This window comes from Procambarus clarkii, unplaced genomic scaffold (genome assembly GCF_040958095.1).
Source record: "Procambarus clarkii isolate CNS0578487 unplaced genomic scaffold, FALCON_Pclarkii_2.0 HiC_scaffold_140, whole genome shotgun sequence".
NCBI classification, from domain to species: Eukaryota; Metazoa; Arthropoda; class Malacostraca; order Decapoda; family Cambaridae; genus Procambarus; species Procambarus clarkii.
In genome coordinates this window covers 20,317-43,391 of record NW_027189173.1, presented here as the reverse complement: position 1 = coordinate 43,391, position 23,075 = coordinate 20,317, and the positions used below count along the sequence as shown (strand labels likewise).

The 23,075-nt window shown below is 44.3% G+C and overlaps 1 protein-coding gene across 1 annotated transcript in view; it reads left to right on the top strand.

The window, feature by feature from the left end:
- LOC138360996 (octapeptide-repeat protein T2-like) overlaps window positions 1–11,370 on the top strand; it is a 40,674-nt gene extending 29,304 nt beyond the window's left edge. The window contains exon 2 of the mRNA XM_069320478.1: window positions 11,039–11,370. Within this exon, the coding sequence (XP_069176579.1) occupies window positions 11,039–11,370 (332 nt within the window). The remainder of the gene's footprint in view (window positions 1–11,038) is intronic.
- The last annotated feature ends 11,705 nt before the right edge of the window (window positions 11,371–23,075 follow it).

Genomic DNA, 23,075 nt, shown 5'->3' with positions numbered 1-23,075 from the left:
TTTTGCCTCTTATTTTTTTTCTGTCTGTTATCTCTGCTCATTCTTCCTACTTATGTCACTTATTTCCCATTTCCTTCACTCAAAGTCTAGAAGAAACTGTGATTACCTAATAATATGACTTCTAGGATCTTGGAAATTCCCCTGAGCGAACCCCAGCAGTGAATGTTATTGGAAGGGTACAGAGGGATCACAGAGTGTCAGGGGTGAGGGGAGGAGCGCCAGGGGTGAGGGGTGCAGTACCAGGGGTGAGGGGTGGAGTGCCAGGGGTAAGGGGTGAGGGGAGGAGTGCCAGAGGAGAGGGGTGGAGTGAGTGCCAGGGGAAAATATAGGATGAAGGAACAGGGACGAGGTGAGCTTCCTTCGAGGGTATAGGGTGAGATGAGAACCACAATGAGCGAATGGTGAAAAAGATGAATGCCAGCGCGAGGAGAAAGGAGCCAGAGGAGTTCCAATGTCAGGGAATAGGGAGGAAGCGAGTGACAGGGTAATAAGGAATGCGAATGGCGTGAGTGCCAGGAGTGAAATGGACAGTGAAGGGGGGTGAGTGCCAGGGTGATGGGGATAGTGAAGAGGGGTGAGTGCCAACGTGAAGGGGATAGTGAAGGGGGCTGAGTGCTTGGCTGATGGGAAAAGTAAAGGGCGTGAGTGCCAGGGTGAGGGGGGATAGGGAAGGAGATGAGTGCCAGGGTGATGGGGATTGTGAAGGGGGGAGAATGCCAGGGTGAGGGGGATAGTTAAGAGGACGAGGGCCAGGGCGATGAGGATGGTGAAGGAGTGAGAACCCGGGTGATAGGGATAGTGAAAGGGGGTGAGCGCCAGGGTGATGGGGTGAGTGCCAGTATGAGGGGGGATAGTGAAGGGATGAGGGGGGATAGTGAAGGGGTGAGTGCTAGGGTCAGGGGGGACAGTGAAAAGGGGTGAGTGCCAGGATGAGGGGGGATAATGAAGGGGGCGAGTGCCAGGGTGAGGGGGGGGGATAGTGAAGGGGTGAGTGCCAGGGTGAGGGGGGATAGTGAAGGGGGTGAGTACCATTGAGAGGGGGATAGTGAAGGGGGAGAGTGCCAGAGTGAGCGGGGGATAGTGAAGTGGTTGAGTGCTATTGTGAGAGGGATAGTGAAGGTGTGAGGGCCAAGGTGATGGGGGATAGTGAAGTGGGGTGAGTGCCTTTGAGAGAGATATAATGAAGGGGTGAGTGACAGGGTGATTGGGATAGTGAAAGGGGAGAGTGCCAGGGTGAGGAGGGATAGTGAAGTGGTTGAGTACCATTGTGAGTGGGATAGTGAAGGGATGAGTGCCAGGGTGATGGGGATAGTGAAAGGGTTGATTGACATTGTGAAAGGGATAGTGAAGGGGTGAGTACCAGGGTGATGGGGATAGTGAAGGGGCGCGTGCCAAAGTTTTGAGGATAGTGAAGGGGTCAGTGCTAGGGTGAGGGGGATAGAGAAGTAGGGTGAGTGCAGTTATGAAGAGGGATAGTGAAGGGGCGAGTGCCAGGGTGATGAGGATAGTGAAGGGGGTCAGTGTAACACGGGGGGGGGGGGGGGTATCGGCTCTGTACTCCGTCCATTACCCCTTACCAGTTTCCCTATATGCTGTGAAGAACCCCAACATACGGCCATCATGGTGACGGACGTAGGGCCAGTTGAAGATCAGCTGGGACAACCGAATTCCACGGTCCTGTTCGCAGTGCAAGAAGTACAGTTTCCACGACGTTGTTGTGCGTCAACGACGTAGAGGCGACTGATGCAGTTGTGTTGATGAAAGGCGTCACAGGAATATCTACAAGACCAAGCAGTGATGTCGCCCAGCCAGAGACAACTGATGTCGGTCTACATATTTAATTTTTAGAGTAAGATGATTATAATTGTTTAGCTAGGATGTAATTTTTTTTTTAAGTTTTCGCACCCAGCTTATTGGCATTAGCAGTGTTGCAAAAACTTTATTAAGGGGGGAAGTGGAGATGTAAGTTGACCAGACCACACACTAGAAGTTGAAGGGACGACGACGTTTCAGTCCGTCCTGGACCATTCTCAAGTCGATTCCAGGACGGACCGAAACGTCGTCGTCCCTTCAACTTCTAGTGTGTGGTCTGGTCAACATACTTCAGCCACGTTATTGTGACTCATCGCCTGCAGTGAAGATGTAACACCGTAAAGGTGTTTCGTATTTAAAATATATATAGACCAGGAGTCACAGACAAGATTTCGAGAGGCGTCAGGTTGGCGGCCCCTAGTAATTAAGAAACTCTGACCTCTAAGTGTTAATGACCACCAAGTGACCAAGGTCAGGTCGTGTGAAATTGACCTTGTTTCCGCTAAGCTGATAAATGCAGGCAGCTAGCCGGTGGGTCCTTCAAACATGCAGCAAGTTTAAGGATTGGATTGGTAGAGGGCCTGAGGCTATTTACTTGTGGGCGGAGTTAGCTAGTTGGTCCCCAAATAAATACTCGAGGAGCTGTAGATTCAGAAGGAAACGAGACAGACAGAAAGAAACAGAAGACAGGAGAACAGCCAGCAGAGCAGAACCGAGAGGCTGTCAGCTGGACGGGGCGGGACAGTTTCTGTCAACTACAGTCCCTCCCCCCCCCTCTCTATCCAGCTATAGGCAGACACTGGGTGAGTTGAACATGAAAGGTGACGTAGTCGTGTTTACTAGTGGTGTGTGACTATCAGGGGCAGCCAGTCGTAATGGTCTCGAATTCTGGTGTAGTGACTCTTTTGGTACAGTAATAATGAACCTTCAGTTCGATTGCTTGAATTTTGATATTTATCATGCTAAATAAATATTTGATTCACTTACTTTTAGTTGACTTTAATTGTGTTCCCGAGTTCGTGGAATTTTGGATATATGCCAACTAAAAAAATCTTGCCTGGAACATGATTCCAGTTAACTCATGCTAATAATGACCTGTTTATACAGCTTTTGAGAATTTTGTGATACCGACAAGTTCCATTCCTCATCTTGTATGTAATGGTCTTGAATGGATGGTGGCAGTCTACCTTCTACATATAGTATCTGCTTTTCTACTTCTATCTATCTACCAGTCTACCTCCACTACTACTTCCTATTCATCTCCGTACCCTCTCTCCCACTCTCCCTTTACCTGACCACACTCCTCCATCCTACCTCACCACAAACCCTCACTAATTACTGTTTTTATTCATCTCTTTCCTTTCGTTTCTCTGATTCGTTCGTGGCAGTGAATTGCTCTAGAGTTCTCTTGAGTCGCGGGTAGCTGATCAGGTTAAAATGCCTTGTGGTCTTGGTATACTAGTGACCAATACCTAGGTCACCAGCTGTTAAATTATAGAGGCTGCGGTACGGACTCTGGGGGGGGGGAGGGGGAAGCTTTAGATTAGCTTACTGGGGGGTGGAATAATGGACAAGAGAGAGCCATTTCCCCCACCCTCCCGTTGGGCTAGTTAACTAGGGGTGGAATAATGGACTAGAAAGAGCTTCCCCCCCCCGTTACATCAGTACCAGGGTGAGGGGGATAGAGAAGTGGGGTGAGTGCAATTATGAAAGGGGACAGTGAAGGGGTGAGTGCCAGGGTGATGAGGATAGTGAAGGAGTGAGTTCCAGGGTGATAGGTATTTTGAAGCGGCGAGGGGGATAGTGAAAGGAGGGGAATGCCAGGGTGAAGAGGATAGAGAAGGGGACGAGTGCCAGGTTGATGGGAATTGTGAAGGGGTGAGGGCCAAGGTGATGAGGATAGTGAAGGGGATGAGTGCCAGAGTGAGGGAGGATAGTGAAAGGGGTGAATGCCAGGGTGGGGGGATTGTGTAGGGGGTGAGTGCCAGGGTGATGAAGATAGTGAAAGGGGTGAGTGCAAGGGTGATGGAGGTAGTGAATGGGTGAGTGCCAGGTTGATGGGGATAGTGAAGGAGGGTGAGGGGAAGGGTTGGGATGACTGCCTGGGCAATGAGAGCTATGCTAAGAACATCGTCTCTCAGGAAGTGAACCACAAAAGTTGACTGTTGGACTTGCCAAATTCTCAAACTTGTCCCTAAATTGTGAAGTTACCTTCCCGCTCGAGCTCAGACGTTGACGTGCGGGGAATGAGAGCATCACTAAGGTCCTCCCAGGAAAGTTACCTTGTTTGGCCTCTCTGGTAGACTCGTTTTCTTCGTCTGTTTTTATTTATTTTTGGTTAATTTTTGTTTCATTGTTTTAAATGTTGTTTCCTGTTGATCCTAGATACGATCAGACAACGGGTCGTCCACGAAGTCTCAAAGGTCACATTATCAAAGCAGAACTTTCTGTCGTACGACAAAGCACATGGAACTTTCCTGTCTATCTCCCACACAATCATCGTGCCATCGACCAGAGCAGCGTAATCTGTGGTACTCCTGCTTCACGCAAAGACTGTCGCAGCTGCACTATATGAGGCTTACGTGGGAGGCTTCAGTCAGGTGAAGTGTGCTCAGATGAGAGCAGAACAAGTAAGCTCCGGCCACCCAATCTCAAGCGGTTTCTCTGGTGCATGACGAGCTTGGTCTCCTCCCATTGGCTACATTAGGTTGCGTGACCTGTAAAGCGTCGTTGACAAATATCTTGCCTCTACAAGACGCCATTTTGTTTAAATACAAAATATATACAAAATAGGTAAAATCAAATATCTTCCACATTATATAGGTTTATGTAATTTAACCTAAATAAGACATTCCCTAGCAGTTCTTGCTGCTGGTTGAGGGTAAACATGGCTCTCAGATGTGTCTCTGCCAGCACCGTGGATTTGTGTAATCCAATAATTTATCCTCAGCGATTATGTAGCCAGAACAAATGTGTTGTGACAACACCCAGGAGTTGTAGTGCCAACACCGACGACTCGCTGAGACAATACCCAGGAGGGGGAGGGGGGGGGGGGTACAAGTCGCCATGAGTTAAGGGTCCAGTCAGTAATCAGGACTTGTAGCTGGACTTAATCAATACCCAGGTTGTAAGATACCAGGACTCAAACACTATCACAACCATTCCCCAGGACGCAGGGCGCCTGTTCCACCGAACATCTCTGCCTAGTTCTTCACAACATAAAAGATAAACGGAGATATTAGCAGCGCCATCAGTGCCGTAATATATATTGAGAATGCGTGTTTTTCTCATCTTCCTTCATAGGTGGGAACTAGGCAGAATGATAAGAGTGAGCGATGAATCCTATTTCTGTATATCCGAATTGTATAACATTCATTCCTGGTACAACTGTTGTGTTATGAAAGGTACCTTGTTGGTAGGTCATTGTGAGGTTTAATTATGATGGTCTGGGAATTATTTTGCCTGCTGTGATGGTTTATTCTGCTGTGTTGCAAGGCTGAAAGAAGAGCATTATATGTGAGGACGAGTTGGTTGGTATAAATGTTTCGTAATATAACAGATAAGCTTTGCAATGCAATGTTCGAGGCTCGTAACGAAATAAATGAGCTTCTTAATACCTTTTTAAGTGGATTTGTTACAGTGGTTTGCGTTTTATTTTTAACCATAAAACAGAAAGCTTTTCTCGTCTCCACCTCAACGAAGGACGCACACGAGCACAAGCAAAGGGGCGAATTCGCTAGAATTTAACAGTCAACTTGGTTGAAGGGTTAAGAAGAGAGCCAGAATGTGGCAGAAAATGGCTACATATACCACAGCGCAAGGTGCTTACGACATGCAGTAGGAAGTGACTATCCACCTCAGCGGAACATGATGGATGATGGGATAGGAAAGAGAAGCCACCATGGTAGCCCCCCCCCCCCCCCATCCACCTAATTCTTTTTCTCCCCTCCGCTTTCCTCCCTCCCGCGATGGGAAAAGAACGATGCCCAATTTGGTGTTTCTCATGTCGCGCCCATTTTCACAAAATTGTCTTTTGGACTTGCAGTAAAAGCCACATAACTGCCACTGTTCATTGTTGCTTTTGTCGTTGTTGTTGCTGCTGCTGTTTATCGCCGTCGTTGTCGCTGTCCACTCGCCGACACACTATAAAGAATGACAATAAAAAGCTAATCTGTAATAGACTACAAGTAGGTTTTCCGATATCGAATGTTAGCGAATGAGTTTATCGAAATATCCTCTTTCATAAATTGTTGGTTGGATGTTACAAAATGAAGTTGATGTCTATTGTGTGTGTACTCACCTAGTTGTACTCACCTAGTTGTGTTTGCGGGGGTTGAGCTCTGGCTCTTTGGTCCCGCCTCTCAACCGTCAATCAACAGGTGTACAGATTCCTGAGCCTATTGGGCTCTATCATATCTACACTTGAAACTGTGTATGGAGTCAGCCTCCACCACATCACTTCCTAATGCATTCCATTTGTCAACCACTCTGACACTAAAGAAGTTCTTTCTAATATCTCTGTGGCTCATTTGGGCACTCAGTTTCCACCTGTGTCCCCTTGTGCGTGTTCCCCTTGTGTTAAATAGACTGTCTTTATCTACCCTATCAATTCCCTTCAGAATCTTGAATGTGGTGATCATGTCCCCCCCCCCTAACTCTTCTGTCTTCCAGCGAAGTGAGGTTTAATTCCCGTAGTCTCTCCTCATAGCTCATACCTCTCAGCTCGGGTACTAGTCTGGTGGCAAACCTTTGAACCTTTTCCAGTTTAGTCCTATCCTTGACTAGATATGGACTCCATGCTGGGGCTGCATACTCCAGGATTGGCCTGACATATGTGGTATACAAAGTTCTGAATGATTCTTTACACAAGTTTCTGAATGCCGTTCGTATGTTGGCCAGCCTGGCATATGCCGCTGATGTTATCCGCTTGATATGTGCTGCAGGAGACAGGTCTGGCGTGATATCAACCCCCAAGTCTTTTTCCTTCTCTGACTCCTGAATAATTTCCTCTCCCAGATGATACCATGTATCTGGCCGCCTGCTCCCTACACCTATCATCATTACATTACATTTGGTTGGGTTAAACTCTAACAACCATTTGTTCGACCATTCCTTCAGCTTGTCTAGGTCTTCTTGAAGCCTCAAACAGTCCTCTTCTGTTTTAATCCTTCTCATAATTTTAGCATCGTCCGCAAACATTGAGAAAAATGAATCGATACCCTCTGGGAGATCATTTACATATATCAGAAACAAGATAGGACCGAGTACAGAGCCCTGTGGGACTCCACTGGTGACTTCACGCCAATCGGAGGTCTCACCCCTCACCGTAACTCTCTGCTTCCTATTGCTTAGATACTCCCTTATCCACTGGAGCACCTTACCAGCTACACCTGCCTGTCTCTCCAGCTTATGTACCAGCCTCTTATGCGGTACTGTGTCAAAGGCTTTCCGACAATCCAAGAAAATGCAGTCCGCCCAGCCCTCTCTTTCTTGCTTAATCTTTGTCACCTGATCGTAGAATTCTATCAAGCCTGTAAGGCAAGATTTACCCTCCCTGAACCCATGTTGGCGATTTGTCACGAAGTCCCTTCTCTCCAGATGTGTTACCAGGTTTCTTCTCACGATCTTCTCCATCACCTTGCATGGTATACAAGTCAAGGACACTGGCCTGTAGTTCAATGCCTCTTGCCTGTCGCCCTTTTTGTATATTGGGACCACATTCGCTGTCTTCCATATTTCTGGTAAGTCTCCCGTCTCCAGTGACTTACTATACACTATGGAGAGTGGCAAGCAAAGTGCCTCTGCACACTCTTTCAGTATCCATGGTGAGATCCCATCTGGACCAACAGCCTTTCTAACATCCAGATCCAGCAGGTGTCTCTTGACCTCCTCTCTCGTAATTTCGAACTCTTCCAAGGCCGCCTGGTTTACCTCCCTTTCTCCTAGCACAGTGACCTCACCTTGTTCTATTGTGAAGACCTCCTGGACCCTCTTGTTGAGTTCTTCACACACCTCCCTGTCATTCTCTGTATACCTGTCCTCGTCTGTTCTAAGTTTCAATACCTGTTCTTTCACTGTTGTTTTCCTTCTGATGTGACTGTGGAGTAGCTTTGGTTCGGTCTTGGCTTTGTTTGCTATATCATTTTCAAAACTTTTTTCTGCTTCTCTTCTCACCCTGACGTACTCATTCCTGGTTCTCTGGTATCTCTCTGCTTTCTGGTGTTCTGTTATTCCGGAAGTTCCTCCACGCCATTTTGTTCAGTTTCTTCGCTTCCATACATGTATGTGTTACATGTGTGTGTGTGTGTGTGTGTGGTCTTTTCAATGAACCATGGATGTAATTTGTGGCATATAAATAGGTGTGTTCTCATTTCGTTCGATATATTTAATCCTTGGCATTCGAATCAGTCTAAAATGATAAGGGTAGTTTATATGATAATGGTTATTATAATGATGCTAAAAGTTTTAACTGTGTTCCTTTGTTTAAGTAATAATTCACGTTAGAGCTGGTTGGGTCTTGTTGGTTACTTCCTATAGTTGTTTGCTAATAACAACCATCGACGCTACCATTACCACAATCACCACCACCGACGTCCTCAACACCACCACCACCACCAGTCCCGTTACATCCATCACAGACGCCACCACTACCAACATCACCACCATCTAGGCCACAACAATCATCACCACCGCCGCCTGCATCACCACTACTTAAAACCAGAAGTCTCTTTCCTTAAGACCTGTTATCCTCTTGGTATTGTCTGCCCCAGGCCCTACATCCCTCCCTCTCCGCTGCTCTCACTCATTACCTCTTATACATTACTGTTTCATTTCATCATTTCAACCTCTAGTCTCATCCAGTGAAATGAAACCCAAATAGCCAACTTCCATTCACCTGATGGGCCACAAAACCATTAAAATTCAGAGTCCGTTAATAAACCGTAACGAGACGCGGGAATTGCCGGCGAGAACGGAGCAGGCAAGTCAAGCTGCATCACCAGCAGACACACCAAGCAATGGCCCTCTCAATACCCTTCTCTGGCCTCTCTTCCCTTTCTTTATCATATATTTGTGAATAAGAAGACTGATTCTGGAGATTTGTGTGGTCTGCGCTGTTCGCTTTTTTATTTCTAGCGACCCCGACCAGCCTATGTTCATCCTGCACCCCAGACCATTCACTCTGTCAATTTGGGTGAAGCTATACCCAAGCGGCTGGCCTCGACCTTTGAACAGACAGACATTCTCTCTCTTATAGATATACATGTGATACTTCTCTCTTTACTGTCAATAGAGTCAATTTTGAGTTCCATGATACTTGCCCAGTAATTTAGGTGCTTTATCGTGTCCATACAATACTGTATATGTTGTCGGTGTTTCCTGTATTTTAGAAACTTGTGCTCTGAAAAGTGAAGTGAGCACCGAGCAGTAGACAATACTGGAAAGCAGAAGTGATTGGAATAGTAGGAACATTGTAATGGAATGTTTGGATTCGAAGTTTGTCATACTCTTTCCTACCATTTTTCTGGCTGATGCTTTATTTGCTTTGTTATGCTCAGTAAACATTAGGTCGTCTGAAATCATTATTCCCAGATACTTTACATGTTGCATGCCTCCTATGATGGCATCTGAAAATGTCTTGTACTCTGTATTTCGTTTACGTTTTGCATTTTTACGAAATCCAATAGTATGATATTTAACAATTCTTAAAATTTTAAAATTTCATACTATTTTCCGCTGCCCAGTCAAAGACTATTTATATCAACGTCTAGTTTTCCAATGTCTTCTGCAGCAGTGATATTCATGGTGACTTGTATATCATCCACAAAGAATGACACTCAGCGGTGACTTGTAGAATTGTCAACATCAATACTTTAAAAAGTGATTGGCCTCCATCCTCAGACAGAGGGACAGTTGCGGTTTAGCCTGAAGCAACTTCCTATGGTGAACTGTGATTGTATAGCGAATGACATAGGGCGTTTGCAGGTCAACCCCCCTTTTGTTCCTGTTTAAGTAGGATTGCTCCTATTACGCCAACCACAGATTCCAATGAAGTCTGAAATGTGGGTGTTTGAAATAGAGTGTTTATCAACAGATCTCGCAGCCGCCATCGACGTTGAATCAGCGTCGAGAACATTGATTCAACGTAATTGAACATCAATATGTCGATTAAACGTTGAATCAGCGTCGAGAACATTGATTCAACGTAATTGAACATCAATATGTCGATTAAACGTTGAATCAGCGTCGAGAACATTGATTCAACGTAATTGAACATCAATATGTCGATTAAACGTTGAATCAGCGTCGAGAACATTGATTCAACGTAATTGAACATCAATATGTCGATTAAACGTTGAATCAGCGTCGAGAACATAGATTCAACGTTATTGAACATCGACAATGTCGATTCAACGATGAATCAGCGTCGAGAACATTGATTCAACGTTATTGAATATCGATAATGTCGATTCAACATTGATTCAATGTTATTAGAGCATATTTTACCCACCAGGAGGGAGTATAAGTGAGGCATGAATGATGAGAAGGAGGGAGAATGGGAGGCAATGGGGGGCGGGGGAACTGGGAGCTATGGAGGGAAGGATGAAGGAGAATGTGAGGGAGGGAGGGAGAATGGAAGACGAGGAGAGGGGGGAGAGAAAGAGGGAGACAGAGACTCGAACACCGACGGGTTATACAGTAACCTATCGTATATACGGTATAGATTGGTAGTTTGTGAATGTGGGATGTGCAGTATGACTGGTGTAAGACGGGTGTGGGATGTGCTGTAAGACTGGTGTAAGACGGGTGTGGGATGTGCTGTGTGACTGGTGTAAGACGGCTGTATGACGGCTATATGACAGCTGTATGATTACCTCCTCGTCACTTGTTGGTGGGTGTAAATGAGTTATCAGTCCTCTATCTGATTTCACGATGTCTCGTCGTCAGTGTTCCATTACTATAATAGTAATATCCGTCTTCCAGTATTATGTAAATCACACCATTTAATAAACTCCAAGCACTGCGCCGATAGATCATCCCCCCCCCCTGCTCCCTAGGGATAACTCTATGCACTGTTTCTCCATGTTTCAGGGCCATTCCCCCCCCCCCCCACCTCTGTCAAACTATCTTGTGTTCATAATGCGTTCATATATGTTACGTTACACTATATGACGTCACGGGATGTTCACTCTCACCGTTGCTCTAGTAAATGTGCATATGTACACAGACAGAGACGCAGAGAAACAGTCAGAGACGCATAAAAAGAGTCAGAGATGCAAAGAAACAGTAAAAAAATTGCAGAGAAACAGTCAAAAAATTGCAGAGAAACAGAGATTTGGAGAAATAGAGACACAGACAAACAGAGACGCAGAGGAACAATCAGAGACGCAGAGAAAGAGAGACGCAGAAAAAGAGAGACGCAGAGAAACAGAGACGCAGAGAATACAGACGCAGAGAAACAGACGCAAAGAAACACAGACGCAGAAAAAAAATCAGAGACGCAGAGAAACAGTCAGAGACACCGGTAGAGGTTCTCGTGGGAAGAGAGAACTGGCATAGAGGGACCCACAGATCTCTCCGGAAGCAGCTATACGGACGAAAGAATGCCAACTTACACAGTTTCTTATGACTCGGCCAAACTGTCACACGACACAAATAAAAGAGAGAAAAATAAGTGGAAAAAGGCTAAACTTTGCTCGACAATGTTTAGTCTCAATCGCCCAGGGACTGAACAGGTTTTTACTTTTTGTTTTTGTGTCTGCTTCGTTGCAAAGAGGTCAAAGGTCTGGTTAGCGAGTGGCTCAACAGGTACATTGAAGTATGCTGCAAAAGCCTGCCTTTTAAACTTTGTATTTTCAATGTGAAAGTTTTCAGCATAGTATAAGGTTTAGAAAAACATTAAAAACACTTATATATATAGACACACACACACACACACACACACACACACACACACACACACACACACACACACAAACACACACACACAAACACACACACACACACAAACACACACACACACACACACACACACACACACACACACACACACACACACACACACACACACACACACACACACACACACACACACACACACACACAAACACACACAAACACACACACACACACACAAACACACACACACAAACACACACACACACACACAAACACACACACACAAACACACAACGTGTATAGTAGGTCACTGGAGACGGGAGACCTACCAGAAATATGGAAGACGGCGAATGTGGTCCCAATATACAAAAAGGGCGACAGACAAGAGGCATTGAACTACAGGCCAGTGTCCTTGACAAGTATACCATGCAAGGTGATGGAGAAGATCGTGAGAAAAAACCTGGTATCACATCTGGAGAGAAGGGACTTCGTGACAAATCGCCAACATGGGTTCAGGGAGGGTAAATCTTGCCTGTCTGGCTTAATAAAATTCTACGACCAGGTGACAAAGATTAAGCAAGAAAGAGAGGGCTGGGCGGACTGCATTTTCTTGGATTGTCGGATAGCCTTTGACACAGTACCGCATAAGAGGCTGGTACATAAGCTGGAGAGACAGGCAGGTGTAGCTGGTAAGGTGCTCCAGTGGATAAGGGAGTACCTAAGCAATAGGAAGCAGAGAGTTACGGTGAGGGGTGAGACCTCCGATTAGCGTGAAGTCAGCAGTGGAGTCCCACAGGGCTCTGTACTCGGTCCTATCTTGTTTCTGATACATGTAAATGATCTCCCGGAGGGTATCGATTCATTGCTCTCAATGTTTGCGAACGATGCTAAAATTATGAGAAGGATTAACACAGAAGAGGACAGTTTGAGGCTTCAAGAAGACCTAGACAAGCTGAAGGAATAGTCGAACAAATGGTTGTTAGAGTTTAACCCAACCAAATGTAATGTAATGAAGATAGGTGTAGGGAGCAGGCGGCCGGATACAAGGTATCATCTGGGAGAGGAAATTCTCCCGGAGTCAGAGAAAGGAAAAGACTTGGGGGTTGATATCACGCCAGACCTGTCTCCTGCAGCCCATATCAAGTGGATAATATCAGCGGCATATGCCAGGCTGGCCAACATAAGAACGGCATTCAGAAACTTGTGTAAATAATCATTCAGAACTTTGTATACCACATATGTTAGGCCAATCCTGGAGTATGCAGCCCCAGCATGGAGTCCATATCTAGTTAAGGATAAGACTAAACTGGAAAAGGTTCAAAGGTTTGCCACCAGACAAGTACCCGAGCTGAGAAGTATGAGCTACGAGGAGAGACTACGGGAATTAAACCTCACTTCGCTGGAAGACAGAAGAGTTAGGGGGGGACATGATCACCACATTCAAGATTCTCAAGGGCATTGATAGGGTAGATAAAGACTGGCTATTTAACACAAGGGGCACACGCACAAGGGGAGACACGTGGAAACTGAGTGCCCAAATGAGCCACAGAGATATTAGAAAGAACTTTTTTAGTTTCAGAGTGGTTGACAAATGGAATGCATTAGGAAGTGATGTGGTGTAGGCTGACTCCATACACAGTTTGAAGTGTAGATATGATAGAGCCCAATAGGCTCAGGAACCTGTACACCTGTTGATTGAAGGTTGAGAGGCGGGACCAAAGAGCCAGATCTCAACCCCCGCAAACACAACTAGGTGAGTACACACACACACACGCGCACGCACGCACGCACGCGCGCACACACACACCCACACACACACACGCACACACACACACACACACACACACACACACACACACACACACACACACACACACACACACACACACACACACACACACACACACACACACACACACAAACACATATACACATACACACAAACACACACAGGCACACACAAATAAAACACAGTCCTTGGACCTATACTGTTTCTGATATATGCAAATGATCTCAGAGAGGGTATAGAGTCGTTCCTCTCATTGGTTGCTGATGATGCAAAAATTATGAGGATTAAAACAGAGAATGATAGTAGGAGGCTACAAGATGACCTAGAGAGACTGGATGAATGGTCCAACAAGTGACTACTAAAGTTCAACCCGAGAAAATGCAAGGTAATGAAAAAAGGTGGTGGAAACAGGAAGCCAAACACAGGATACCGAATGGAAAATGAAGTACTTCATGAAACGGACAGAGAGAAAGATCTAGGACTTGGTATCACACCAAACCTGCCTTCTGAAGCCCACATAGTGAATTACATCTGCGGCATACACGAGGCTGGCTAACATCAGAACCGGAATCAGGAACCTGTGTAAGGATTCCTTCAGAACCTTGTATACTACATATGTAAGGCCAATCTTGAAGTCTGCAGCCCCAGTATGGAGCCCGTACCTAGTCAAGCACAAGACGAAGCTTGAGAAAAGTTCATAGGTATGCCACTAAAGGCTACTCCCAGAACTATGAGGCATGAGTTATGAGGACTGGCTGCATGAACTGCACCTCAAGTCGCTAGAAGACAGAAGAGCTCGGGGAGACATGATCACCACATACAAAACTCTCAGGGGAATTGACATAGTAGAATTCCCGCAATAAGATAAGAAACTTAAATGATTGTCATGCCCTTCAAGATAACCTGGACGAAATAAGTATTTGGAGCACCACTTGGCAAATGGAATTTAATGTTAATAAATGCCATGTTATGGAATGTGGAATAGGAGAACATAGACCCCACACAACCTATATATTATGTGAGAATTATTTAAAACGGGTGGTAGACGCACAAGGGGACACAGGTGGAAGCTGAGTACCTAAATGAGCCACAGAGTCCTTAGAAATAACTTTTTCAGTGTCAGAATAGTTAGTAAATGGAATGCACTAGGAAGTGATGTGGTGGAGGCTGACTCCATTCACAGTTTCAAATTCGGGTATAATAGAGTAAAGAAGGCTCAGGAATCTGTACATCAGTTGATTGACGGTTGAGAAAGACGGTTGAGAAAGACCTGGGGGTTGATATCAAGCCAGACCTGTCCCCTGAAGCTCATATCAAGAGGATAACATCAGCAGCATATGCCAGGTTGGCTACCATAAGAACGGCCATTAGAAACTTGTGTAAGGAATCTTTCAGAACATTATATATCACATATGTCAGACCAATCCTGGAGTATGCGGCTCCAGCATTGAGTCCATATCTAGTCAAGCATAAGACTAAACTGGAAAAGGTTCAAAGGTTTGCCACCAGACTAGTACCCGAGCTGAGAGGTATGAGCTACGAGGAGAGACTACGGGAATTAAACCTCACTTCGTTGGAAGACAGAAGATTTAGGGGGGACATGATCACCACATTCAAGATTCTCAAGGGAATCGACAGGGTTGATAAAGACAGGCTATTTAACACAAGGGGCACACGCACAAGGGGACACAGGTGGAAACTGAGTGCCCAAATGAGCCACAGAGATATTAGAAAGAACTTTTTTAGTGTCAGAGTGGTTGACAAATGGAATGCATTATGAAGTAATGTGGTGGAGGCTGACTCCATACACAGTTTCAAGTGTAGATATGATAGAGCCCAATAGGCCCAGGAACCCGAACACCTGTTGACTGACGGTTGAGAGGCGGGACCAAAGAGCCAGAGCTCAACCCCTGCAAGCACAACTAGGAGAGTACACACACACACCTTATCCCAAGTTCTTTCCCAAGAGGCAGACAAGAGGAGCTCCAGCATATTTCAACAATCATAAGTATTTTATTACAGGATGATGATAGTGAGTGGTGTCCCAGAGAACATAAAGGTATAGTGCTTTTGAAAAATAGGTGAGATAACAGGAATGTGCCAAGGGAAGAGAAAAATTGGATGAGAAAAAGTTGCCCCTAGTGTTTCCAGTGCAGAGAGGAACATTCAAGATGGCCGCCGGCAAGAGGAAATACAAAACAGAGTTTGATTTTGCTGGATTCATTGAAGAAAGCATTGATATAACCAGTCTATACAACAAGTTGGTAAAATTAGATACTATAGTGACCTCTTATGTAGAAATAATTAGTAAATTGAAAGAAAGTAATTACCATTTAAATAGCAAAGTTGTATGTCTTGAGGGTTTAGTGAAAGACTTGCGCAAGGATAAGAATCAATTGGAAACGAATTGCAAAGCCATGGAAGAAGAAAATAAACTGTTAAAAATATCTATGGAAGAAGTTAAAGTAAATTTAAACATAAATGACTACAATAGGTTAGGTAAGGAAATTCAACAGGAGAAACAGCTTTGGTCAGCACAGATGGAGGAAGTTACACAGGGAATAGAACAGTGCAAGAAAGATATGCAACTCACCTATACACAAGTGGCCAAGGAGAAGGAAAAAATAGAAGAAGCAGTAAAGGAAGTCAAACACTGCAGCAACCAAGATAAAACAAACATTAGGCTGGAAGTGAGAAGATAATTGGCATCTAACCCGAAGTTGGTGCAAAACACAGTTGATCGGAGTAAGTCCCTGATAATTTTTGGCTGCCAAGAAAAGGCGATAACATCTAGGTCAGAAAGAGCTGTAGAAGAAGCAAAAGTAGTAGATAAAATTGTTGGCCTCGTGGAAGGTCTTACAACCATAGAGAATGTGGGCGACTACAGGAGAATAGGCAGATATGTAAAAAGGAAAGATCGACCTTTGAGGATCACCCTAAATGGTTCCAAACAAGTGGAAGAAGTACTAAGGAATGCTAGAAAATTACAAAGTGATGAGGATGGAAGAGTGTGGTCGTTAAGACGAGATCTTTCAAAAGAAGATAGAGAGAAGCTGAAACTGAACCTCACCGAGGCAAAACGTATAAATGAGAGCATGAATGAAGAAGAAATCAATTCCTTTTTCTACAAAGTGATAGGGGTAGGCAGACCAGTAAAGTGGTACGTAAAGGCAAACCAACAAAATCATTAGAGAGAGAGGGAATGAAAAATAAGAAGAGGGGGAACAAGTTCCTGAAGATTGCATACACCAACATTGATGGAGTAAGATCGAAGATACTGGAGTTAAGTGATGTAATACAGCTGCAGACACCAGACATTGTTGCACTCACGGAGACAAAACTTGAAGATGTTATTTTAAATGAAGTCATATTCCCAAGGGGCTACTCAATTTGGAGACGGGACAGAAAAATTAGGAAAGGCGGTGGCGTTGCTGTGCTGGTGAAAGAACACCTAAAGGTGAACGAAATAATGACTTCCAATCCACAAGAAGTTGACATAATAGCACTAGAGATCTGCCATGAGGATGATAAACTAATGATCATAAATGCATATAGTCCACCGCCAAGCAGCACATGGTCAAAGGAGGAGCTAGATAGTAAACGAGAAGGTCTTATAACAATAATGAGAGAGATCATAGTGAGAGCGGATAACGACAGATCACGACTCTTGATGGTCGGCGACTTCAACTTGAAATCCATAGACTGGGAAGCATATGAAGCTAAAAGAGAAGATTTTTGGACCTGTAAATTTGTAGACCTCATCCTGGAAACATTCTTGTATCACCACAAGCTACGAGGATGAGAGAAGGCGACGTTTCCTCCATGCTAGATTTGATATTTACCAGGAAGGAGGAAGAAATATTTGACATTCAGTACCTTCCTCCCTTGGGTAAAAGTGACCATGTCTTTTTGGGAATAAAGTATGCAATGCGTTATAATCTGGAAGAAACTAAGAAGGTTGATTCAATTGAAAAACCTGACTTTAGGAGAGGACATTATGGCAACCTAAGAAAAAATGTTAGTGAGTATAATTGGACCGACTTGTTGCTAGGCAAGGAAGTGAATGCGATGTACGTCAAGTTTTGTGAAATATATGATAAAGGCACAAAAAAAATTATACCAAAACAGAGATGCAGAATTAGGAAACAGAATGGGTTCAACAGAAATTGCGAGAGGGCCAGAGACCAAAAGTCACTAAAATGGAATCAATACAGGAAGAGGCCAAACCCCCAAACATACCAGCGATACAAAGATACCAGAAACAACTACACGACAGTGAGGAGAGAGGCAGAAAGAAATTTGAAAAAGGGATTGCAGACAAATGTAAAACAGAACCAGGTCTATTTTATCAATTCATAAACAACAAATTGCAGGTAAAGGATAATATTCAGAGGTTGAAAATGGAAAATAGATTCACGGAAAATGAAAAGGAAATGTGTGAAACATTAAACGAAAAGTTCCAAAGTGTGTTTGTACAAAAGGAAATCTTCAGGGAACCAGACACAATTAGAATTCCAAAGAACAACATAGAGCACATAGAGGTGTCTAGAGACGAAGTGGAAAAAAATGCTAAAGGAGCTAAATAAGAACAAAGCAGTTGGTCCAGATGGTGTTTCACCATGGGTTCTGAGAGAATGTGCACCTGAGCTCAGCATTCCACTTCAACTGATTTTTCAGGCATCCCTGTTTACAAAAGTTGTAGCTGATGTGTGGAAAATTGCTAACATAGTTCCAATCTACAAAAGTGGAAGCAGGGAAGACCCCTTAATTATAGACCGGTATCATTGACAAGTGTAATAGTCAAAATATTGGAAAAAATAATTAAAACTAAATGGTTAGAACACCTGGAAAGAAATGATATAATATAAGACAGACAGTATGGTTTTCGATCTGGAAGATCCTGTGAATCCAATTTACTCAGTTTCTATGATCGAGCAACAGAGATATTACAGGAAAGAGATAGTTGGGTTGACTGCATCTATCTGGACCTAAAAATGGCTTTCGACAGAGTTCCCCATAAGAGGTTGTTCTGGAAACTGGAAAATATTGGAGGGGTGACAGGTAAGCTTCTAACATGGATGAAAATTTTCTGACTGATAGAAAAATGAGGGCAGTGATCAGAGGCAATGTATCGGACTGGAGAAATGTCACAAGTGGAGTACCACAGGGTTCAGTTCTTGCACCAGTGATGTTTATTGTCTACATAAATGATCTACCAGTTGGTATACAGAATTATATGAACATGTTTGCTGATGATGCTAAGATAATAGGAAGGATAAGAAACTTAGATGATTGCCATGCCCTTCAAGATGACCTGGACGAAATAAGTATTTGGAGCACCACTTGGCAAATGGAATTTAATGTTAATAAATGCCATGTTATGGAATGTGGAATAGGAGAACATAGACCCCACACAACCTATATATTATGTGAGAAATCTATAAAGAATTCTGATAAAGAAAGAGATCTATGGGTGGTTCTAGATAGAAAACTATCACCTGAGGACCACATTAAGAATATTGTGTGAGGAGCCTATGCTATGCTTTCTAACTTCAGAATTGCTTTTAAATACATGGATGGCGATATACTAAAGAAATTGTTCATGACTTTTTTGAGGCCAAAGCTCGAATATGCAGCGGTTGCGTAGTGCCCATATCTTAAGATGCACATCAACAAACTGGAAAAGGTGCAAAGACATGCTACTAAGTGGCTCCCAGAACTGAAGGGCAAGAGCTACGAGGAGAGGTTAGAGCCATTATATATGCCAAAACTAGAAGACAGAAGAAAAGAGGTGATATGATCACTACAAACAAAATAGTAACAGGAATTGATATAATCGATAGGGAAGATTTCCTGAGACCTGGAACTTTAAGAACAAGAGGTCATAGATTTAAACTAGCTAAACACAGATGCCGAAGAAATATAAGAAAATTTACTTTCGCAAACAGAGTGGTAGATGGTTGGAACAAGTTAGATGAGAAGGTGGTGGAGGCCAAGACCTTCAGTAGTTTCAAAGCGTTATATGACAAAGAGTGCTGGGAAGACGGGACACCATGAGCGTAGCTCTCATACTGTAACTACACTTAGGTAATTACACACACACGCGCACACACACTCACACAAATATTCACACACACATTCACACACATATTCACACACATACACACACACACACACACACACACACACACACACACACACACACACACACACACACACACACACACACACACACACACACACACACACATACACCTTGCAAGCTGATGGAGAAGTTTGTGCGAAGAAAGCTAGCGGAACATCTGGAGCGAAAGAACTTTGTAACTCCGCATCAACATGGGTTCATGGATGGCAAATCCTGCCTCAGAGGGCTAATTGAATTCTACGACCAGGCAACAAAAATCAGGCTAAAAAGAGACGGGTGGGCAGACTGCATATTTTTGGATTGTCAGAAAGCCTTAGATACAGTGCCACACAAGAGACTAGTGAAAAACCTGAAGATGCAGGCTGGAGTGAAAGGGAAGGTACTCCGGTGGATAAGGGAGTACCTAAGTAATAGAAGAACACGAGTCACTGTGAGGGGTAAGGTCTCGGATTGGCGTGACGTCACAAGCAGAGCCCCGAAGGAGTCAGTCCTTGGACCTATACTGTTTCTGATATATGTAAATGATCTCCCAGAGGGTATAGACTCGCTTCTCTCAATGATTGCTGATGATGCAAAAATTATGAGGAGGATTGAAACAGAGGAGGACAGGAGGAGGCTACAGGATGAACTAGACTGACTGAATGAATGATCCAACAAATGGCTGCTAAAGTTTAACCCGAGTAAATGCAAAGTAATGAAAATAGGTGGTGGAAACAGGAGGCCAGACACAGGATACAATAGAGGAGATGAAGTACAGAAGATGAAGTTCATAAAAAGAAACGTAGAGAGAGAAAGATCTAGGAATTGATATCACACCAAAACTGTCTCCTGAAGCCCACATAAAAAAATTACGTCTGCGGCATATGCGAGGCTGGCTAACATCAGAACAGCGTTCAGGAATCTGTGTAAGGAATCGTTCACAATCTTGTATACCCCATACGTACGACCAATCCTGGAGTATGCGGACCCAGCATGGATCCCGTAACTTGTCAAGCACAAGACGAAGCTGGAAAATGTTCTGAGATATGCCACTTGACTAGTCCCAAAACTAAGAGGCATGAGTTACGAGGAAAGGCTGCGGGAAATGCACCTTACGACACTTGAAGACAGAAGAGTGAGGGGATACATGATCACTACCTTACAAAATCCTCAGAGGAATTGACAAGGTAGACAAGGATAAACTTTTCAACACTAGTGTTACGCGAACAAGGGGACATAGATGAAAACTGAGTACTTAAATGAGCCACAGGGACGTTAGCAAGAACGTTTTCAGTGTCAGAGTAGTTAACAGGTGGAATGCATTAGGCAGAGATGTGAAGGAGGCTGACTCCATATACAGTTTTATATGTAGATGTGATAGAGCCCAGTAGGCTCAGGAATCTGTACACCAGTTGATTGACAGTTGAGAGGCGGGACCAGAGAGCCAAAGCTCAACCCCCGCAAGTACAAATAAGTGAGTACAAATAGGTAAGTACACACACACACACACACACACACCTGTTGATTGACGGTTGAGAGGCGGGACCAAAGAGTCAGAGCTCAACCCCCGCAAGCACAACTAGGAGAGTACACACACACACACACACACACACACACACACACACACACACACACACACACACACACACACACACACACACACACACACACACACTATTCAGGGCTGTGAGGATTTCAGTGCCTACATAACAGGAACCACAGCAAAAAAAATGATTGTAGTAATCATATATAACCCGCCACCAAACGACAGGAGACCCAGACAGGAATATAATAGAAACAACATGGCCACCATCAGTATAATAGGGAGAGCAGCTTCTGTGGCTAGCAGGAATGGATCCAGACTACTAATCATGGGACACTTCAACCACGGAAAGATAGATTGGGAGAACAGAGGCCCACATGGAGGACCAGACACATGGAGAGCTAACCTGCTGGACGTGGCCACAAGAAACTTTCTAAGCAAACAAATCAAGGTACCGACACGAATGAGAGGAGGGGATGAACCAACGATTCTTGATCTCATATTTACCCTAAATGAGTCGGATATAAGAGAAGTTAAGTTGGAAGCCCCCTTGGGAATGAATGCTCACAGTTTATTGATCTTTGAGTACCTGGTAGAACTAGGATTTATCGCCCCCCCCCCCCTCCCGAAAAAAAGAACCAGGAAACAAAGGGCTGGTGTACCGAAAGGGAAATTATGAGATGAAAATACAAATGAAGATATACACCATGGGACACAGAACTCATGACAAAGTCCGTACAAGGCATGATGGAGTATGTCACCAAAAAGTGTCAGGAGGCAGAACACAGGTTTATCACGGCCCGAAAGAAAAATAACGAGAAGCAAAAGAATAATCCGTGGGTTAATAGTGGATGTATGAAAGCAAAGGAACTGAACAAAAGGGCGTGGAGGAACTTCCGAAATAACAGAACACCAGAAAGTAAAGAGAGATACCAGAGAACCAGGAACGAATATGTCAGTGTGAGAGGAGAAGCTGAGAAAAAGTATGAAAATGACATAGCTAATAAAGCCAAGACCGAACCAAAGCAACTGCACAGTCACATCAGGAGGAAAACAACAGTGAAGAAACAGGTGATGAAACTTAGAACGGATGAGGACAGGTACACAGAAAGTGACAGAGAGGTGTGTGAAGCACTCAATAAGAGGTTCCAGGTATTCACAATAGAACGAGGAGAGGTCACTGTGCTAGGAGAAAGGGAGGTAAACCAGGCGGCCTTGGAAGGGTTCAAAATTATGAGAGATGAGGTCACGAGGCACCTGTTGGGTCTGGACGTGAGAATGGCTGTTGGTCCAGACGGAATCTCACCATGGGTATTGAAAGAGTGTGCAGAAGCACTTTGCTTGCGAACTCTCCATAGTGTATAGAAGGTCACTGGAGACGGGAGACCGACCAGAAATATGAAAGACGGCTAATGTAGTACCAATATACAAAAAGGATGACAGACAAGAGGCACTGAACTACAGGCCAGTGTCGTTAACTTGTATAACATGCAAGATGATGGAGAAGATCGTGAGAAAAACCTAGTAACATCTGAAGAGAAGGTACTTCGTGACAACCCATCAACAAGGGTTCAGGGAGGGAAAATCTTGCCCTACAGGCTTAATAGAATTCTACGCTCAGGTGACAAATATTAGGCAAGAATGAGAAGGATGGGCAGATTGCATTTTCTTTAACTGTCAGGAAGACTTTGACACAACACCCCATAAGAGGATGATGCATAAGCTGGAGAAACAGGCAGGAGTAACTGGTAGGGTGCTCCAGTCGATAAGGGAGTTCCTAGGTAATAGGAAGCAGAGAGTTACAATGAGAGGTGAAACCTTAGATTTGCGTGAAGTCACCAGTGGGGTCCCACAGGGCTCTGTACTCAGAGCTATCCTGTTTCTGATATACGTAAATGATTTCCTAGAGG